This window comes from Desmodus rotundus, chromosome 6, assembly GCF_022682495.2.
Source record: "Desmodus rotundus isolate HL8 chromosome 6, HLdesRot8A.1, whole genome shotgun sequence".
In the NCBI taxonomy this organism is placed as follows: Eukaryota; Metazoa; Chordata; class Mammalia; order Chiroptera; family Phyllostomidae; genus Desmodus; species Desmodus rotundus.
Genome location: NC_071392.1, coordinates 35,292,823 through 35,313,497, shown reverse-complemented (window position 1 = coordinate 35,313,497; position 20,675 = coordinate 35,292,823). Strand labels below are relative to the sequence as shown.

Genomic DNA, 20,675 nt, shown 5'->3' with positions numbered 1-20,675 from the left:
AGGGAGGGAGAGAAACATCAATTGGTTGCCTCTTGCACACCCACCAACCAGGCACATACCCTGACCTGGAATCAAACCTGCAACCTTTCGGTTTGCAGGATGACACCCAACCCACAGAGCCTCACCGGTCAGGGACAAAGTGAGTTTTATGATCATTATGCCATCCCTTTCTTGGACTAACTGATCAAATGGTAGCATGTCTGGTCCTGTGTTTTTGCATTCTTCACTCTGTCCTTTCCCGCCCTCCTCCAGGCAAGTGTGCCCTCCCCCGCCTCTAAGAAGCCTAAAATTAGACGTTTGACTCCTCTGCTGTCCCGAATGAATCCAACCTTCCAACTGGACTCTGTTCCCCTCCTGCAGGCATAACAGACCAAAAAGCAGATTCTGAAAGCTGCTTACCTCCTGTCCTACTCCTCTCCCCGCTGCGGACTACCAGCCTTACACTTTTCCCTGTTTGACAGCACTAAGGACAAAGGTTCCAGGGACAGGGAGCAAGCGCACAGGGCAGTGTCTCTGGGAGAACGGTTTTGTTGGAGGTAGTTTTATTTCTTATTTGTTTGCTGTATGCAGGAGGCATGATGCTTCTAGAGGAGCCTTGTGATGCAGTGCTTGAGAATGCAGCTTCCTGCAAGGTGACAGTCACCGATTTCTGGTTCATTTAAGGCAGTGAAGGAACAGACACAGGTCCGATTAGTCGTGACTTCTCAATAATGAAATTTCCACCCTAGTATGAACACAGCCTACCTCCAGAGTGTGGAGCTGGTTTGCCGAGATTCATAACTGCAGAGTAATTGTAACGGTGGAAGCATAAGAATTTCCAGAAAAGAAACAACTAAGCAAGGTTTAACACTTTGGTGACTGTCTAAATGGGCGTGGGTTCTCAGGGCTAGATCAGTGGGTGCCACCCCAAGGTGACGGAAGAGGCATTATCAGAGCCCTGTCTTCACATCTGGAAGAGAGCCAGATGGGGGCTCTCAGATGGTAGGGAGGGAGCTACCTGCTGGGAAATCCATGATGAAAGCCAAACATGAAAGGGCTGAGGGTGAAGATCAAAGTCAGTGAGCCTGGAGTTCAGGGTTAGAGAGAGAATGCAAAGCAGAAGGTAGTGGGGAGGGGATGAGCACACACTGGCCTGTCCTGGGAGCCTGCCTGGAATTCTGGCAGGAGTTTGCGCTTACCTTTATAAACCGGAACTGAGGGTTTACTTAGGAGGAGGGTAAGTTTGCCCCAAAAGGCCCATGGCAGGCAGAGGTCATCGTCACATCCAATATTTTCTGAACTACACTGAATTCCAGATGTTCTGACTGTCCCCATATATTTGCCTGTTTAGGGTTTATAGAATGCAGTCATTGTATCAAATAGGATTGTGGGTCTTTATTTTTTCCATTATGGGGATATTGGTTTAGCCACTTGAAATATTGCTTCAAATCAGGTTACTAATTTAAGAAAGGGTGCTCACCAATGATCCGGCCAGGGGGTCATAGAACCGCTCAAGGAGCTGGACCACCGTGCTCTTCCCACAGCCGCTGCTGCCCACCAGCGCCAGCGTCTGGCCCTTCTTCACCTCCAGGCTGAGCCTCTGAAGTACGGGCACGTCTGGCCGAGTTGGGTAGTTGAACACGACTTCATTAAATGTCACATTCCCCTCAAACTTATCCTAAAAAAGTTTTTAAAATGTTGCTATTGTAAATTTCTGGTGATTATTGCAATAAAAAGTATTATTTCAAGACAACTTTACCAAAGACTGCAGTAGAAAACCATAAAATTCATACTCAGTAGGAAGGCTAGCACTAGTTCATATCGAGAGAAAATTGTTATATAAAATGAAGATGGGAGATGGGGTAGTCATATTACGAAGAGCTGTTAACTGAACTGAATTTCTGGTTCATTTAACGCAAGTATTTAGCTTTCTCAAATGATGTCTTGGAGGCTGGAGCCACCCCAGTGGCTGAAGTTTCGGAGGCGTGGGGATCTGGGGCGGTCCCCCCTGCAGTCTCGGGGACAGCCCTTGTCTCAGGCCCTGACAGCCTCTTTCTCTCACTCTCTTCATCTCACCCACTGGACCCAGCCATTTCCTCAGAACAGAAACACCTGGTGAAGACCCAGAAAGGGTAGGTCCCCATCTTTACCACACTGCTTCTTGTGCGTTAAATGGAGCAGCCGGGGTCGGGCAGAGAACCCTCCTATCCAAGTTTGAGCTAACTCTGGAAACGGGGAAGTACGGGATCATTGCTCACTGTGAATGAAGTGGCCTTCTTGCCAACTGTAATTCAGTCGTTACAAGATGTGATTAAAGCCAAATTGCTAATCTATTTACATACAGAATTATATGCAGATTACCCTTGTGCAGAAATGACTAACAGTTTTCATGAAAGTTATCCAGGTCCAATACATCTGGATTTTTGGCTTTTTACTTTTGATGTGCTAAACTTCAGAATCCTTGAGACCCCCTATGAAATTCAAACCTCCTGGAAAGTTGGCCAGATATTAGCTCTGTACATATCACAGAGATAAACACCAGTGTAATCACTACAAATTTATCCTGTAATTGCAATCCAGCGGACAGCAACCCTTTATGAAAAAATTAACCAGGCACTCTTAAGGCAGCAGAGGACTCACGGGCCTCAGGCCTTCTTCACTGTAGCTGTCAATCAGAGGCTGCCTTTCAAACAGCATGAATAAGTGGGCTGCAGACAGTTTGGCTTTGGCATAGTCTGGAGCAAAGGAACTAGCGTGTCCTAGGGCCACGGCGCCAAACACAATCGCTGAAAACACCCTAGACGGGAAGGAGAGGAATTTAACAATTAGCCTGAATAATTATATAGCTTCACAGTGTTTAAAAGTTCAAAGACATACTGCTTACCAGTACTGACATTTTTTTACTCCCCTAATCATGCCCCCACTCCACCCCTCCTCACCCTAGCCGCACACGTTCCCATGAAATTCCACTAACAGGGTGGGGTTCCTTTTTCCCCAGGAGCTTCCAGCTTCCTAAGAGTTAATGTAACTTCCCGAAGTTCTTCTCTTTTTGGAGGTGGCTTATGACAATCTGATTTGTGATCTGGAGTAATTTTAGTAACTAGTTACACCCTTTTTAGAGTTGAGGGCGCTGAGGCGCAGTGCGTCTATTCAGGCGCTGGACCAGCACCGGGCGATAAATGGCGTTTCCTACTGAGTCTACGGCCCCGACCTGCCGGGTGGGGCTCTACACTCCCACACGAGCCGCCGTAATCACTGTAGTGAAAGAGTTTCTACTAAGAAAATAAGCCCTTACCAGGCATAGCCTTTCTCTTATAGTTAAAGTAATTACCGACACTACCCCCAGAAAACAATTGTCCTAAGCTAAAGGGCCATTTCCCAATCAAATCGTCTTTAAAGAACAGGTATGAATTGTAAGGACTTTTAGGAAGGGCCACAGATTCTGAGGGTCAGCGTCTCCACCAAGCTGTTCACTTCCGACGGCAGAGATCCCCTGAGCCCTGGGAGGGAAGAGCATTTCTATCCAGTCGAAATGGAGAACTTAACTTTCTTCCTCTACTAAGCTTCTAAATCTAAGATATTAAAATGTGTTTTAAATATGGGTATATTAAGGCTGTCCCTTAAATACTTGGTGAGGTTAGTTACCAAAAATTAACTTTTAACATAGTGATGAACTCATGTGTAATTGCCTAGCTTTCCTATACACTCTGTAATCCAGCTTTAGCATGAAAGATTTAAAAACTGTCTTCCAGTTATCCTTAATTTAACAGTTTAATGGTAAAAATGAAATAACAAAAAAGCAGGACGAATTTTCTACACAATAAAAATACTCCAAGTTGTAAATCCCAGAGCCAAGCCACATATTTCCACTTGATCTTCCAAAACCACTTCCTACTCTCTACACACCGCCAGTCTGCGCCATCCCAGGCTGTCAGAGGCTGAGCCCTCAGGGGCCACAGGGGATGGAGGGCTGGGGGAGAGTGAGGCCAGGGAATTTGGTTGGTTTCTGTCTTGTTGGATTGTTGGGTTATTGGTGTCCCTCCCCCAAAGAGGACAGAAGGCCCCTACACCAGGTTCTGAAAACCTTTCCCTCCTGTTGCCCTTGAGGCTTAGGGTTTTAGCATTCTGAAGCCCGGAACTGATGAGGTGCTAACAGCTCCCCTGGGTACTGCGCTCCTTTGTAAATAGACCCTGTAGCAAACTCTCCCCAGTTACCCCATTTCCTGTGTCATTTGTTTCCTGCTGGGATCCTGACTGATACAAAGATTATATGCTTTTTTTTTTCATGGTTTTAAAAATTTTGGATGAAAATAAAAGAGCAGCTTTTAAACATTTTCACTTTACTTGTTGTGACCTTGTTTGAAGAACAAAAACAAGTTGTTTGCTAGTGCTTTAGAATCATCCTATCAGAGCAGAAGTATGCCAAGTGATCTTAAAAAGAATGGCTTCCCTTTGGCAAGGTTGGACTGAAACCTAATTGAATGCATTTAGCATATTTTGAAAAGAGGAATGCATCAGTTAGGAAGACCACTGGTTAGTCTTGGAAGCCCAGTGAATCAGGGAGAGGCTAAGAGGCAAACGTTGGCTGGGTCATCCCAAGTCTGGTTAGGGGACAGAGGCTTTGCCAAACTTCAGCCACTTATTCCCATCCCATTGACCAGGCTATCTTTGCTTACCGTTAAAGAGCAAGCTATTTAACTCTCTGTTTTTGAGTCTGCGGTCACCAGCAACTTTGTAATTCATGATTTCTTCCTGCCTACATTATACAGTAAGATATTTTGCTATCCTTCTGTCTGGACTTCTAGGCATCAGTGAAATTCTGGTTTATGATGATTTTCATGAGCTTGCTTAGTTTTTGCCCACTCCAATGATTGACCTGTCCTTGGAGAATCAACAAGATCAGATGTCTGCAGATTCAACCCTCCAACCTCATCTTTGAACAACAGAGGGTTTTTCCCCCTACTCTAAACTTTTGTATAGACCCACTGAAACCTTATTACACAATAATATTAATATTAATAATCTTCATATTTTAGAGTTACTTACAGAATAACATCTCTGAAGAGCATATGTCCATTCACGATGAGATAGGCACCGAATCGAAAACAACCAGCATAGGAAAAATACATAAATGCTTGTGAAATACTGAAAGTAATTCCATAGATGTGTGCCTTCCGCACAGAATTCCTGCAAAGCAAAGCAGTGTATCCATCACCGTCTCTTCAAGCGCTCAGACCACTGTGTTGTGGAAGGGGCACAGCTTCGAAACGTAGTTGACCTGGGTTTAAATTCTGCCTCCAGTTACAGTAAAGTAAGCGACCTTTCTCCATATCAGTGTTCTGATTTGTACAATGGGGACAAGCAATATGATGCAGAACTGTTCTGAGAACTAAATGAAGAATATAAATGTCTAGTGTAGGACCTACCTCCTAGCGGTTGCTCAAATGGTATCTGCTGCTATTACACGTTAATATCTGATGACCCAGATACTCAACTCCTTTGATGTGAACATGAATATTGTGTTAAAAATATCGAGGATGCCAAAGTCCTGACTGAAGCTGGAATTGTCTGAATGTGATTCCCTTAATATTATTATCTTGTGCTCTGTGACTAGTTATCATCTCTTTTGTCGAATTCATGTTTCAGATTCAGAAAGGTCTGGTCACGGAGGTTTAGATAGAAACACATCCGACATTCGTCCTGAGTCAGATCCCCATACAGGTTTTAGTACCTTTCCTAATTAGGTCCCATGCTCGGTGGAGCTACTTTAGTGTAAGTCCTCTTTTACATTAGAAGCCAGGCATTTGCCAAGAGGGGGCATTTAAGGTACTACTGGTTTGGGTGACTTAGTTATGTGCTGTCAATACGGCGCTACAATGCTTAATGTTACTGACAAATTTGCTGTCAAATCTTTAAATTATAACCAAATTAGAAATTAGCTCCAGCTTTCTATTATTCCTTATTGTCTTGAAGTTTCAAATAAACCATAAGGTCATAGATAATGGCACATATATATTTATATGTCAAACATCAAATGGACAGAAAAAGGTAGCTGCATGTAGTATACATAACTAGGGAGATGAAATAACTTGAGAATTTCAACTAGCCCTTTTCAAATCTGTAAGTGTTCAAACTATTCTAGGCTACAAAGCTGTAATCTAAGTGTGTTCAATTTTGTTAGTGTTGAAATATATTCATCTATAGCCACAGGGATGTAAAGTACAGCATTGGAAATGGAGCAGCCGAAGAACTTATATGCACGACCCATGGACATGAACAATGGTGTGGGGATTGTCTGAGGGAGTGGGGAGTGCTACGTGGAGGGGGCTAAGGGGAAAAAATGGAACAACTCATAGCATCATCAATAAAATATATTCACTTATAAAAGCAGGCCCTGGTTGGAAACAAGTGGCCAATGGTGCCACTGGGAGTTTCTTGGGTTGCTCAAGTACAAATGAGTGAGATCGGAGGTGTGTCTGTTTTCAGGGCAGGCTGGATCTGGTCCTCATCCAGAGATCAGGAATACAGGAGCCTTCCCTACCCACAGGGGACACATTCCGAGACGCCCAGCAGATGCCTGAAACCAGGGACAGTACCAAGCCCTACATACACTACGTTTTTTCCTATACATACATACATACACACATACCTATGACAAAGTTAACTTATAAACTGGGTACGAGATTAACAATAATAGCTAATCATAAAGTAAAACAATTATAACAATACAGTGTAATAAAAGGTATGTGAATGTTGCCTCTCTCAGTATGTCTTTTATTGTACCGTATTTCCCCTTGTAATGATGTAAGATGGTAAAATGCCTTACTAAGTCAAGAACTTTCACCTTTTCCCTTACAGGAAGTGCTTTCCAGACTCTCTTTGGCACACCTACAATGCCAGCATCTCTACTCTCGCACCCTGGAACCATGATTACGTAGAGTGAGTGTGACTTGGGTACAAGCACTGCGATGCCATGACAGTCCACCTGCTCACCAAGACGGCTACCAAATGAGTAAGGTGGGTGGGGTACACAGCATGGATTTGCTGGAAAAAGGCATGAGTCATGTCTCCGGTGAGAACAGAGCTCCGTTTAAAACTTATGGCCACTTTCTTACAACATAGACAAGAATAAACTCCAACTGGATTAAAGACCTACATGTGAGACTCAAAACCATACAACTCCTAGAAGAAAACATAGGCAGTAAACTCTGCTGCACTGAGTAGGACTTTTTTGGATATGTCTTCTTGGGCAAGAGGAACAAAAGAGAAAAGTAAACAAAAAGGATTACATTGAACTAAAAAGTGTTTGCACAGCAAAGGAAATCATCAACAAAATGAAAAGACAACCTACAAACGGGAGAACATATTTGCCAATGATGCAACTGCTCTTCTCCACAACAAAGGATAAAAGGATCACAAAAACCCTCCCGGAGGGGTGACTCACAGCAGGAAGCAATCTCACCAGACAGGTGCTTCTCTTGGAGGATCAAGGGCTTGACATCCAACACGTGGCACCCTAACACCTCGGGGATGCACAGAGAGACAAGTCCCACAATAGCGGACTTAGAAAACCAATGGGGCTGATGTTAACACCTGAGACCCAAAGTGCTATGGGCAAATGAGACTCCTCTCTTAAAAGACTCATGTTCAGTCACACTCAATCCAAGACCCAGCAAAAACAAAACAACACAAAAACATCAGTTAATAAAGCACCCAGATTACCTGCGAAAGATTCTCACTTGTGAACCTAAAACCTTTGACTCTCCATCTAGTTGAAAGCTGCCTGGGAGGAGAGGAGCTGGTGGACACCATTATTTCACTCTCTTACCTAACCTGCTCACTCAGCGGGCGAGTGGTCAGGCTACTACTATCCCACTGCCTTGCTGAAACCAGATAATAGTGTGAGTCATTTTGGAACACTTCCTCACTCTCCCTGGAGGGCCAGGTGATTTGGAACCTGCAGCATTCTCCTGCTCCTTAGCTAAAATCTGCAAGTGCCAGCCATTGCAAAATCACCCTGCCCTGCCACCTCTCCCTGCCAGGGCAGGCAAGCAGTTGCAGCGTTCTCCCACCCCTGGCCTATAGCCTGCATGCACACAGAGCACTCACCAGCTGCACTGCGGTAGCCCATGGGTATGGGCAGTCAGGGCCTTCCTGAAACCAGCTAGAGAGCACCACTCCCTGCACACTACTGCCACCTTCTAAAGCCAGAGGGTATGCTCAGTCCACACAGGGGATACTCCTTGATGTTTGATTCTGGTGGCCTGAGGCTGGCATACGTGAGCTCTACTGGGCTGTAAAAAATCCAAAGGACAGTTCTTGGCAGGTTGCTACCCCCGGGGCACTGCGGAAATAGCAGAATGAAATACAACTGCAGTCTTCCTGTGAAAAAGGCCTATTTATAAATTGAAGAATATACTAGGGAGGGAGGTGTCAACAGGAGAATGGATGAAATAGAAGCATGAATCAGGGAGCTGGAAGACAAAGCAATGAGAAACACCTAAACCAAACAGCAAAATTAAAAAACAATTTTCAAAAGTGAAAATCACTAAGGGTCTCTGGAATGACGTCAAACAGAACAATATTGCCATTATAGGTGGGTTCCAGAAGGAGAAGAGAGAAAAGCCAGAAAAATTCTATGAGGAAATGATGGCTGAAAACTTCCTTCATTTGGGGAAGGAAACAGTCATCCAGATCACGAGTCCCACAGAATTACAAATAAGATGAACCCAAAGAGATACACACAGAGACACATTACACGTGAGGTAGTAAAAGTTAAAAATAGAAAGAGGATCTTAAAAGCAGCAAGAGAAGAATAGCATATTGCATACAAAAGAAACCCCTTAAGGTTATCAGCAGATTTTTCAGCAGAAATGTTACAAGTCAAAAGGAAATAGCATGATACATTCAAAGTGCTGAAAGGAAAAAAAGGAAATACCAACCAAGGATTCTCAGCCCAGCAAGGTTATTATTCAGAATTGCAAGAAAGACTAAAAGTTTCCCAGGTAGGCAAAAATTAAATGAGTTCATGACCACTAAGCCAGCAATGCTAAAAGGAGTTCTCTAAGCCAAAAAGAAAAGACATTTATTAATAATAAGAAAACGTGCAAAATAAAGACCACACCAGAAAAACTAATTGAATAATAAAGGTAGTGTGTCAATCACTTACAAATCAAGTATGAAGGGTAAAAGGCAAAAGTCATAAAATTTATTTGAAAATACAATTAGTTAAGAGATAAATAAAATAATAAGATATAAAATACGTCATAAATATATAAAATGTGGGGGAAGAGTAAACATGTAAAGTAGTGGAGTGTGTTTAAATTTAAGTTACTATCGAAACACACTGTTGTACACATAAATGTTATATATGAACCCCACAGTAAGCACAAAGGAAAATACTGTAAATACACAAAAGAAAAGGAGAAAGGAATCTAAACATAGCACTAAAGAAAACCCTGATACCACCAGGGAAGAGATAAACAGAAGATGAAAGGAGCAGAGAACTGCATTAACCAATACAAACACACAGACCAAAGGTGAAGGTATGGAAAAAGACTTTCCATGCCAATGGAAGTGAAAGGAAAGCTGGGGTAGCAATACTTATATCAGAAAAAAAACTTTAAGAAGAAGAGCATTACATAATGGTAATGGAGTCAATTCAACAAGAGGATATAATATCTGTAAATATTTGTGTACCCAACACAGAAACACCTAAATACAGGGTGCGACAAAAGTAGGCTTACAGCCCTGGCTGGGGTGGCTCAGTGGATTGAGTGCCAGCCTGCGAACCAAGGGGTTGTGGGTCAATTCCCAGTCAGGGCACATGCCTGGGTTGCAGGCCAGGTCCCCAGTAGGGGGCACACGAGAGGCAACCACACATTGATGTTTCCCTCTCTTTCTCCCTCCCTTCTTTTCTCTCTAAAAATAAAGTCTTTTTAAAAAACTCCAATGACATTTTTGTATAAATAATCTGGAAAACATAATCCTAAAATTTGTATGGAACAACCAAAAACCCATGCATAGCCAAAGCAATATTGAGAGCAAAGTTGGAGGTATCACAGTCCCTGATTTCAAACTATACTACGATGCCATAATAACCAAAACAGTATGGTACTGGCACATGAACAGACACAGAGATCAATGGAGTAGAGAATACAGAAATGAATGACACATCAACACTCAATCTACAACAGAGGAGGCAAGAGTACACCAAGGGGAAAGGACAGTCTCTTCACAAGTAGTGTTGATTCAACTGGCCATGTGAAAGAACGAAAATGGGCCACTATCTTACACCGTGTACAAAAATAAACTCAAAATGGATTAAAGACTTGAATATAAGACCTGAATTCATAAAAATCCTGGAAGAAAACATTGGGAATAAGCTTTTGACATTAGTCTTAGCAATATTTTTTTGGAATATGTCTCCTCAGGCAAGGACAACAAAAGCAAAAATAAACCATTGGAACCATACCAAACTAAAAAGCTTTTGCACAGCAGAAGAAGCCGCCAACCAAACTAAAGGCAACCCACCTAATGGGAGAAGAAATTGTAAATGATTCATCCAATATGTGCTTAATATCCAAATATAAAAAGAACTTATACAAGTAAATATCAGAGAAACAAACAAATCTGTTAAAAAAAAAATAGGCAGAGGACCTGCTAAAAACAGACATTTTTCCAAAGAAGACAGACAGGTGGGCAACAGGTACATGAAAAGACGCATAACATCATTATTCATCAGGGATGTGCAAATCAAAACCACAATGAGATACCGCCTCACGGGAGTCAGAATGGCCATCATCAAAAGACAAAAAATACCAAGTGCTGGTGACGATGCAGAGAAAAAGCAACCCTCGGGCACTGGTGGTGGGACTGTAAACTGGCGCAGCCACTATGGAACACAGTATGGAGGTTCCTCAAAAAATTTAAAATAGAGCTACCAAGTGACCCAGCAATCCCACTTCTGGGAATTTATCTGAGGAAAATGAAAGCACTAATTCAAAAAGACATATGTACCCCTATGTTCATTAAAGCATTATCTACAATAGCCAAGATATGGAAGCGACCTAAGTGTCCGCCAACAGATGAGAGCACAAAGGAGACGCGGTGCCGTAGTGCACACGCACACAGTGGGGCGTTCCTTAGCTACAGAAACGAAACCGCGCCATTCGCAACAACGTGCACAGAACTGGAAGGCACTGCGCTAAGTGAAATAAGTCAGAGAAAGACAAACACCATATTATGTCACTTCCAGGTGGAATATAAAAAACAAAATAAGCAAAACAAAATAGGAACAGACTCATAAATACCAAGAACAAAAAAAAAAACGGTGGTTACCAGAGGGACATGGAGAGGGGAAGGGCGCTGGGTGAAAGAGGTGACGGGGCCTCAGGGGGACAAATGTGCAGTTATAAAGTAAACAAGCCTCGGGGATATAACAAACAGCATGTAAAACAGCGTCAATAACACTGTAGTAACTTTGGTGACAGAGGTAACTAGGCTGGTGGCTATCATCTCATCAAATCACTATGTTTACACCTGAAACTAATATAATATTATAAATCAATTATACATCAATAAAAAATAAAACTTCTGAATTATTTCTGGAATGTTCCATGTAACATTTCAACCGTGGTGACTGGGTTACTGAAACTAAGGAAGGCAACGCTGTAGATAAGGGGGGACTATTGTACTTTAATTAGCGAAATAACAAGTCTCTTCTTCAGTTCAGTCTACACAATCCAAAGAAAATAAAGGTGCAAACAATTCCCTGAACAAACGTTCACGCCGCGCCACCAGGATGGGCTGTGGATCTCGCCTGCACTGGTGCACGAGCAAACACACAGTCCTCTGCACCGTCCAGTTCTCGGAGACCCACTGCATCGCGTTTCCAGGAGATATAAAAATTTATGCTCTGGCCCAGTTGCATCAAAAAGCTACCTATTTGCAGTGACATAACTATTTTAAAATGTCATCCTTATAGTCACATTATTATTTGGAGGAGCAGAGTTTTTATTATCTTTGGGGACAATAACTCAGTCCTAGGAAAGCACCATGTTCTTAGTACCAATTGTAGGCTCATTACCTGTAAGGTCCATACAACTTCTCAACATACATTGATTCAAATTTTCTTTCCTGGGTCAAGGACACAACTGTCCTGATGTTTTCTATTGCCTCTGTTGCAATCTGTAATGTAGAACAGATCTTGATTAGAAATGGGGCTTTGACTTCTGAAATAATGAAACATATAAACCTTAGGACGCTGTCAAAAGAATCATGAAGGGCTTTAAATTCCTGCAATTTGGGGAGCAAAGGCATAATAGGGTGTTCTTTAAGATGAGCTCTACGACAAAACTGACGATCTTAAAAGTACCCCTGGTGGGGCCAAGTACAGTGGGCAAGTTTCTGGATTCCCAGGGAGCCTGACAAGCTCAGGGCAAGAATGGTGGCCTGAGCACCTGCAACCAGAGTCTATTCCCAGCCGTGCCCCCAGGCAGTTCCTTGACTGGCATTAGTCACACACCTTTGAGGCTCTGCTTTCCTCATGCGGGAGAGTCCTAGACAATCAGGCTAAGGGATTTCTAAGGGCCACTAGAGGTGTTAATCATTTCCTCCATGAGCATATCCCTACCTAGAGGAACTGTTCACCCCTAATTGGAAAGAAGATCCAAATCGTACACAACAGAACCCTGCCATAAATCCAATTGAAGCAGGGACAGACTTCTGACTGCTGCAGGCCAATCAGATTCTGTTTCCTGGATTGGGGGCAAGTGCTGAACTGAGGAGACCTGTGGATTTGGAGGCCAAGGTCTCCACCAGGGATGTGTGGGAAGCTCCTTTGAATATATGGCAGTCTAGGAGTGGGAAAAAATGTGTAGAGAGCCTCGAAGACAACAGAGCTTACGGCTCCCTGGGTGCTCCCTGCTCTTCTGCACGTCTTTACATTGCAAATGCCTGTCACCAGGACCAGCCAGAGCAGCTTTCCGATTCTGACAACCCCAGTGCTCCTGACTAGTCCTAACTGTCTGTGACAGCTACTTAGTTTAAAGGACAGATTCCGTTGTCATCTAAGCCATTAGCACAAGGAACCTAAGATTTTAATTTTAGATTTTTGTTTTAGCAGCTTTACAACTTTTATCTCAGTTCTCAGCTTCTGTAACCATATGAAAGCAAGATATTTGATACTTCAGGCTGAATAACCTTTTATCTTTATTATAAGTGAAAAATCTAACAGTCATAGTAGCCAGCGTAGAGAATACTTATTGAGCTTTTACTGTATGCCAGGTATGACCTCATTTAACTGACGTATCTCATTTAGTTTCACGATAACCCTGTGAGGTGAGTATTATTATTCCTGTTTTCACAGATGAGGAACTGATGCAGAGAAGTTAAATGACAAAGATCCCAATCAGTCTACCTGAGGCCAAGTTCAGGTTCTTAATCCACTGTGCCATTCTTCTCTCCCAGCTTTGTCAACACAGGAAGGAACAAGTTGTTAATGACTAGTTACATCCAACACTTCATTTTCCAGTCCTGGATTAACTGCTCAGAGGTCAATTCTGATTCAGCAGGTAAACTCAGTAACCAGACAGGACCTGAGTCGAGAGGGTTGCTATTCACCCTTCTTCCCATCTGCCCAACCCAGCAATCAACACCCTCACTGCCAAGCCCTTCTTCAAAAAACAACATGGGACGCTATCCCAAACCCCATTGCACTTTAACCATGACTATCTGCACCCAGATAAATGGGATCTTTTAATTAAAAAAAAAAAACAGTGATGTGGGAGTTTTCCAAGACCACTTTCTAACCTTACTCTATGTTAATCAAGAGTTGGCTAAGGGCCCTGACTGGAGTGGCTCAGGGGTTGGGCATTGTCCCACAAGCGTAAAGGTTGCCGATTCAATTCCCAGTCAGGGCGCATGCCTGGGTTGCAGGCCAGGTCCCGGGTTGGGGACGTGTGAGAGGCAACTGATCAATGTTTCTCTCCCTCTCTCCTTCTCTTACTCTCTCTCTACAAATAGAATTTTTTTAAAAGTTGACTAAACAAAATTGAACTACAATTAAACTGCTGACAACTAACATTTATCATTTCCAATCTTTCATATTTCTTTTAAAAATATTGTGTTAGGTTAAAGTAGCTGCTAAAAATAATTTTAGATTTGTCAGTCTGAGTTATTCATTCTTTGATCCCTAGAATGATAGAATATTTATTAGGTGAAAGGAACTTGGGACATTATCTGGTGTAATTTCTCATTTCATACAAGTGCAAAGTGAGGACCAGACAAGTGGGGGAAACTTTTCCAGTATCACACTCCGTGAGTAGCAAGGCCGAGACTAATAACCCAAGGTATCGTGTTTTGTTTGCCATAGTGCTTGCTTCTAACTGCCCTACCCCTGCCAAAATTCTGTCAACTCTCAGTATTATTAGCCTCTTATCACAACGACTCTATATCTTCACTAGATTCAAGATGTTTCCTTTCATGTTACTAGTCTAAGAAAAATTTATCTTCATTCTACATACTGACAGTTTGCCCCCCTGCAATGTGAAAGGAAGCAGGGGTCAGAAGGAGAAAGGAAACGAAACTACATACAGGGTGTTCTTCCAGCAGTGAGTGTGACAAGCAGAAGTCAAGGAAATGATGCCCTAAAGTGCACACAGACAGCGGCCAAAAAGATCTTCAAGAACTTTGGACACCCAGGGCTTCTTAAGTCTGGGGACCAGGCACAGTTCTAGAGATCTGCCCCCGGGAAAGGCTGCGGGATGAACACGAGAAGGAAGAATTTTGATGGAAACCAGAGGAAGAGACTAACACTGCTTTGAACTCAGCTGACACTGGACGAGAGAGAAGCGGCAAGGATTTCATTGGACATAATGGGTTTAGGGGAAACGTGCTGGGGTGGAATTTTAATCTCACCCTGTACGTGCCACACATCTGAAGTAAATCACTGGACTTTTGGGTGCTTCCTTCCCTGTGAGGTGGAGATCCTGTCTGGCCCCCCTTCAATGACCACAGCAAAGGCCAGTTGCAGTTAATGTTTGTGAAAGGGCTTTGTGCTATAGAAACTATCACAATTTATATTCATGAACTGCTTTACCTCCTAATGTTTCAGGGAAGGATAATATTTACATAAATATCCTGGCTGTAATCTACATTTGAATACTTCCATGCATGTGCATGGACATAAAATGTCTATATGTAGATCTGGACGCATGTAAAACACATGTAAAGGGCCTGTGTCATCAGGAGTTATGAAATTAGACCTGCATTAGAAATACAGCCATGCCTTTAACTTGACTCTCAGGTTTCACATCTGTGAAATTGGGGTAAAATGAGTACCTGCCCCATGGGATTACTGTGCGGATGTGATGACTTGGTGCACATACATACACACTTAGAACAATGACCGGCACCGAGACCCAGTGTCTGCCCAGTGGCCAGTGTAGTTAGAGCCACAGATCGAAGCCTTACTGCCATCTGGTGGCCTCCCAGCTCAGTGACAGAAATCACAGGCAAGAAGAAAAGAACTGTCCCTTTAAGCACCAGCAAATTTCCTACCGTGAACAATTAATTCACTTATATTCTGTTTTAAGATCTCCTCATCTGTAAAACAGAGGTGACATCTGTCCTAAAAATGGCATCAGGATATGAAGTAAAAGGTAAAATGGACTTTGGAAATTCAGAAATTCTCTATAATGACCACGTTTTAAGGGTTACCTATAGGTGAAAATCTTTCCATTATTTCACGTTGAGATTCTAGGCCTTCTTCATGCAGTAAACTACTTGATGCACAGTGTTGACAATGATTAACTGGGGTGAGCACAAACATTTAATTATTGAAACATGTATGTCATAGTAATTCAAATAAAACATATCGAAAAATAATTCGTATACTAACAAATAAAACATATGCCAAAAACCAGAAGCTTTATTCAACCTACCTTTCCAGCTGTTTCCAGTTCCTTTTTATCTCTTTTGGCATTTCCAGCCAACATTTTCATTTCAACAATTCCTGACACAGCAATAATTGGAACAACCGATAACAGCAAAAGAGTTAATTGCCAACCGTATATAAATGATATGACAATGCCAGTCCCAAGGTTGGCTGTATTCTGTGCAATTAAAGCCAACCTGGTCCCGGTGGCCTGGAAGAGCAAGAGAGAGGCAGTTATGTTTTCAGGTGCAAACCCATGAGCCGCAGCCTCGGGCTCCCTGGTCGGAATGATGACAGGGTTGGGCGCCAACACTCGCTCCCTTTCGTTACAGTGAAGCCAGGACACCGTGCTTCACTCCTGAGGCTCTGCTGGTCTTTCCTGGTTCATGCCTTTCAGCTCTAACTCCTCTCCTGCCCACGTGAATTCAGCGTTGCAGAGCTGATAATCAGTTGCTCGGCTTTGGGAGTAGGCTGAGGGGCACATGCACTTTTCATGAAGGCCCCGTTTACAGAGGAAACTAACCCCAGGGTACCCCAGTCATTTGAAAGAATATTTGCTTTAAGTATGTAAGAGGGAAGTTTACATACTTAAGAGACCACCTGTTGCAAAGTGTACATGTCCTGACACCATCCACTGTAAAGCGTGCATAAACACGAATTACTGTGTGGACCACTCAGAAAACAGGGCTGGTGTAGAGGACACTGAGGTTCACTGAGTTGTGTGGTCACAGCGAGCTTCACAGTGACAGGCCTCGCTCCAGGGGTGGGACCCAAGCCAGGGACAGAGCGTGGTATTCCCCAGAGAGAGTTGTTGGTTCAGGGTCCGGCATATGACCCAATTTAGCCGGAATCAGATCAAAGGGAAGGCTGCTCGTTTGGTGGTTGAGGTATACAGGTGGGAGCTCTTTCCCTGGGCCGGAAACAAGGAAGCTTGCAGCTCTGGTTTCTGTGGGCAACATCCCAGGGGCCGGAGGGATGGAGCTGCAGGGCGGAGCCAACGCTGACGATGGAGAGCCACTCAGGCCCCCACACAAAGGGAACCTGGGTCCTTCCTGATATTTTTGAGCCAGTGGATCAATCAACCCTGAAGTCTAGCCTTCCTCTTTCTTCTTTGGGCCAGTTTGAGTTGAGTTTTCTGTTATTTCTAGCTGAAAGCGACTTAACAGATGCAGCTATGCCATACGTTTCTTCAAAACCGTGTTAGAGAACATGGTATTAGAGTGCAGCCTACGTACTCCTTGTACTTGGGAGGCGTCAGTTGCGAGTCTTGTAGAAAGTGCACCAGTACTGTTTCTGTGATCATCAAACCAGCTCATGTCCTACGGCACAAAACACACCTTTAAATTAGTTCAAGATCAACACAAGCAAAGAAAACCCAATGAAATCTTGCAAACCGTCAATGCTGACAAAGGATCCCCACTTAACTTGGGCATTGGCGTTCAGGGGAGCCTGACATGCAGCAGAGAGCCCTGGTCCCTGCCCTGGGCACACAGCCTCAGAGCCCACGAGGGTCTCAGCCTCGAGGCCGCTCCGCTGCACAGGGACAGCACCCCTGATGGGGCAGGTATGTGTGGAAGACTTATCCAGGTGGCAGCCATGCTCCCTGCCAGCCTCACCTGAGGGGGCGGGTGCATGCAGTGTTCCGTCCCCCAGGGCCCTCAGCTAGTGCCACAGGCACTTCCTCCCACCACAGGGGGGTCTCTCACCAAGGTGGGGGGCTGGGCCGTGCTGGGCATGGCTTTCTTGCAAATTCTGGGCATGAGAAAATCAGCCCTAGTTTCTCACCATGTTTTTGTTTTTTTAAACACAAATAAAAGAGTGTATCTTAGAAATGATTTTAATTATAAGCTACTCATCCACAGCATCTTTTAGTTTCCGTATGAAATAATTTTCCCTATATAGCAACAGTTTAAAAGATACTAAAAAAAAGTCTGTAAACTCAGAATTGCTAAAATATGATTCATGCTCTGTGCCCTTTTCTGAGCAGGGAAGTAATCAATTCCTGTCAGTTGGGTGAACACTAAGTTCTGGCCCTCTCCTAAGACTTCTCTACAAAAATAGAGAATTCGCACTCACACATTTTCCCACATGGCCTGCACTAGACTGTGAACCTCCCCAGAGGGCAGACAATGCGTATAGTCCCAGCTGCCAGCACGCTGTCTGGGGCACAGCGGGTAACAATTTAGTGAATTTACAAGTGAAAATGTGAAAACAGAGCTCAAATAAGTCAGAAACAAAATCATTTCTCAACATTGGGAAAACGTAGGGTTAGTATGGTTGGCTGTGGTACATGAGTCCTACCAAGCTCTTTTCCTTTGCTTAAAGGCGCCCTGCAGTCCCAAATGACTCACCAGGGCTTGGGTGGAATCCACAGAGGAGATACAGGACCTTGAAATGACAGTTTCCACATGGATAGAGATAGTTGCAATATAAGCGGAAAAAGCTACCTAAATTAAGCCTACTCCCATGAAAACCCTGGGAGGCCTCTGGACATTGAAGGACCAATCCTTGCCTGAACACCCAGGGTGGGACAAACAGCATGAAATAAAAACAGAGGAAGAGGCTTATAATGAACGGGAACAGAAGGTATTCTCCAGTGCACACACCTACCTGCCTCAGCATCGCTTTAAAAGCCATTGACCGGAGCCTGGTGGTGAGGATCTCACCAGCTTTCCCAAAGGTGAAGCCCTGGTAAGAGAAAAAACAAAGCAGAACTCTAGTATTCTGACACCAGTGGGTATATTCCCATTGATTTTTACATTACTTATATATTACTCAATGATTCAATTAACACAACTCAGTGAATAAACACTAATTAAAGGTCCTAACTTAGCCCTGGTTTGTGTGGCTTGGTGGATTGAGGGCCGGCCTGTGCACCAAAGGGTCGCTGGTTTGATTCCCAGTCAGGGCACATGCCTGGGTTGCGGGCCAGGTCCCCAGTAGGGGCACGAGAGAGGCAACCACACGTTGATGTTTCTCTCCCTCTCTTTCTTCCAAACCTTAAAAAAAAAGTCCTAACTTAAAATTCATGTACTACTAAGTCATTAGTATTTAATTGAGATGAAAAACCTTAAAAGCGTCCAGTTCTGGCTTCTGAACCATTCTAAATAGGTTTCCTTTTCAAAACTTTCAAGGACAACATCTCAGTGAGAACAATACTGCATCTAGTAACAACTTTCTGTGTGTTCCTAATACCTGAGACAAAACAGGAACAAAATCCTAAGCAGGAATCATTGTGGCTCATGTGGAGGAGGGAGGGTCTGTAGTAAGAAGCTCTGGACGAGTTTGCTGGTTAGGGCTCTGACCTCTCAAAAAGCCCTGTGCCAACTGTGTCTGCAATTCATTTCAGTCTAAGATGTGGAAACTCCATTAGGTCTTGATTAACTGATAATTAATCAATCTACATTAATAAATAGCTGAAAGCTAATTAATAGATAATTAGTCTCTACCCTCTGACTGAATCTAGACTCTATGAGAAGGCCAGATCACAGGTACCTACCTGAAGGAAGAAAGTAAAAAAAGAAGCAATTCCCAGACCCAAAAACAGTAGTGAGATCATGTTGCACTTCTGTTGCTTCACTTCATCGTCCCCTGGTCCAAAAATCTACAAAAGCACATTTAAAACACCCACTTGGATTATAGGATCCTTGTTGGTTCCTCCCATAAACAGTGGCTGGAGCATCACATTTTAAAAAGTAAGCTTTGAAATATGTGAGCTATTTTTATTGGGGCAAAATATGCATCACGTACAATGTACTGTTTTAACCATTTCTACATGTACAATTCAGTGGCATTAGGTACATTCGCAGTGTTGTGCAACCTTCACTACTATCTGTCCGCAGAACTTCTCCATCACCCCAAACGGCAACTCTGTACCCATGAACAGTGACTCCCCATTCCTCCCTCCCCAGCCTTCTGGAACCCCTGTTCTACTTGGCGTCTCCATGAATTTGAGGAATATGTGGTTATTAACATGGGTGGGAACACTGCACGTGGGTTGCATGTGGTTGCACATTTTGGTGCCTGTCCCTCTTCCTCTGCACTGGCTGTTGCCCCAGCCTGAGCTCTTTGCTGCCCCCAGCCCCAGCCCTTTACCCCCCACCGCCGCCATTGCCAGATCCTGCCTTCAAAACACTCGTCACCCTTTGACACATGATGTGTTTTGTTTTGTTTTGTTTTGCATGTGTAGTAAGCTGGTTGAGAGAGGACTTGGTTTATATAGTTCCCTGCTGTGTCTCCTGTGCCTAGAGCCATGCTGGCACATAGGAGATATCCAAAATATAGAGACGGTCCACAGAGCTCTCGAAGTGCAAGAGAGTTGGGGATTGCACTATTTTTACTTTAGAAACGTCTGAAGCGTCCTTTCTAATTTCTTTACATCTTGGCTTGAGGTCTTAATTGTAGACCAACATCCAATGTCACAAGTGTAATGAACTGAACACGATAGAGAATAAATAATTCATCATTAACAAAAATGTCTCTCCAAAAATGTTACTGGTTAACTAAGGTTATACAATATCCATATTAGGTTTTATGGAGCCTTAGATACTTCTGACAACTTCCTATAAACACCCTCTCGTTGAATGTAACAATGGGATAGCATGAGTTTCCCTTCTTAGTCTCGGACTCCCCAAGCATTGGAAGGAGCGCTAAAATAGTGACGTGGTGGCTATCCCTTTCTGAATACTCACTAAGAGGCAGACACTTAAAAGCTTTCCATATGGTTAACTATATAATCTCTTTTCATCCTCAGCTATCC

At 43.4% G+C, this 20,675-nt stretch overlaps 1 protein-coding gene across 5 annotated transcripts in view; it reads right to left on the bottom strand.

Annotated features, from left to right (window-relative positions):
• The window catches only part of ABCB4 (ATP binding cassette subfamily B member 4), a 68,104-nt gene that overhangs the window by 4,862 nt on the left and 42,567 nt on the right, over window positions 1-20,675 (bottom strand). For all 5 annotated transcript variants that reach the window (XM_053926582.2, XM_053926580.2, XM_045194269.3 and 2 more), the window contains 8 exons: window positions 19,416-19,520; window positions 18,527-18,604; window positions 17,152-17,235; window positions 15,924-16,127; window positions 12,068-12,168; window positions 5,026-5,166; window positions 2,620-2,776; window positions 1,460-1,657 (listed from right to left, as the gene is read on the bottom strand). In XM_053926582.2, the coding sequence (XP_053782557.1) occupies window positions 1,460-1,657; window positions 2,620-2,776; window positions 5,026-5,166; window positions 12,068-12,168; window positions 15,924-16,127; window positions 17,152-17,235; window positions 18,527-18,604; window positions 19,416-19,520 (1,068 nt within the window). The remainder of the gene's footprint in view (window positions 1-1,459; window positions 1,658-2,619; window positions 2,777-5,025; window positions 5,167-12,067; window positions 12,169-15,923; window positions 16,128-17,151; window positions 17,236-18,526; window positions 18,605-19,415; window positions 19,521-20,675) is intronic.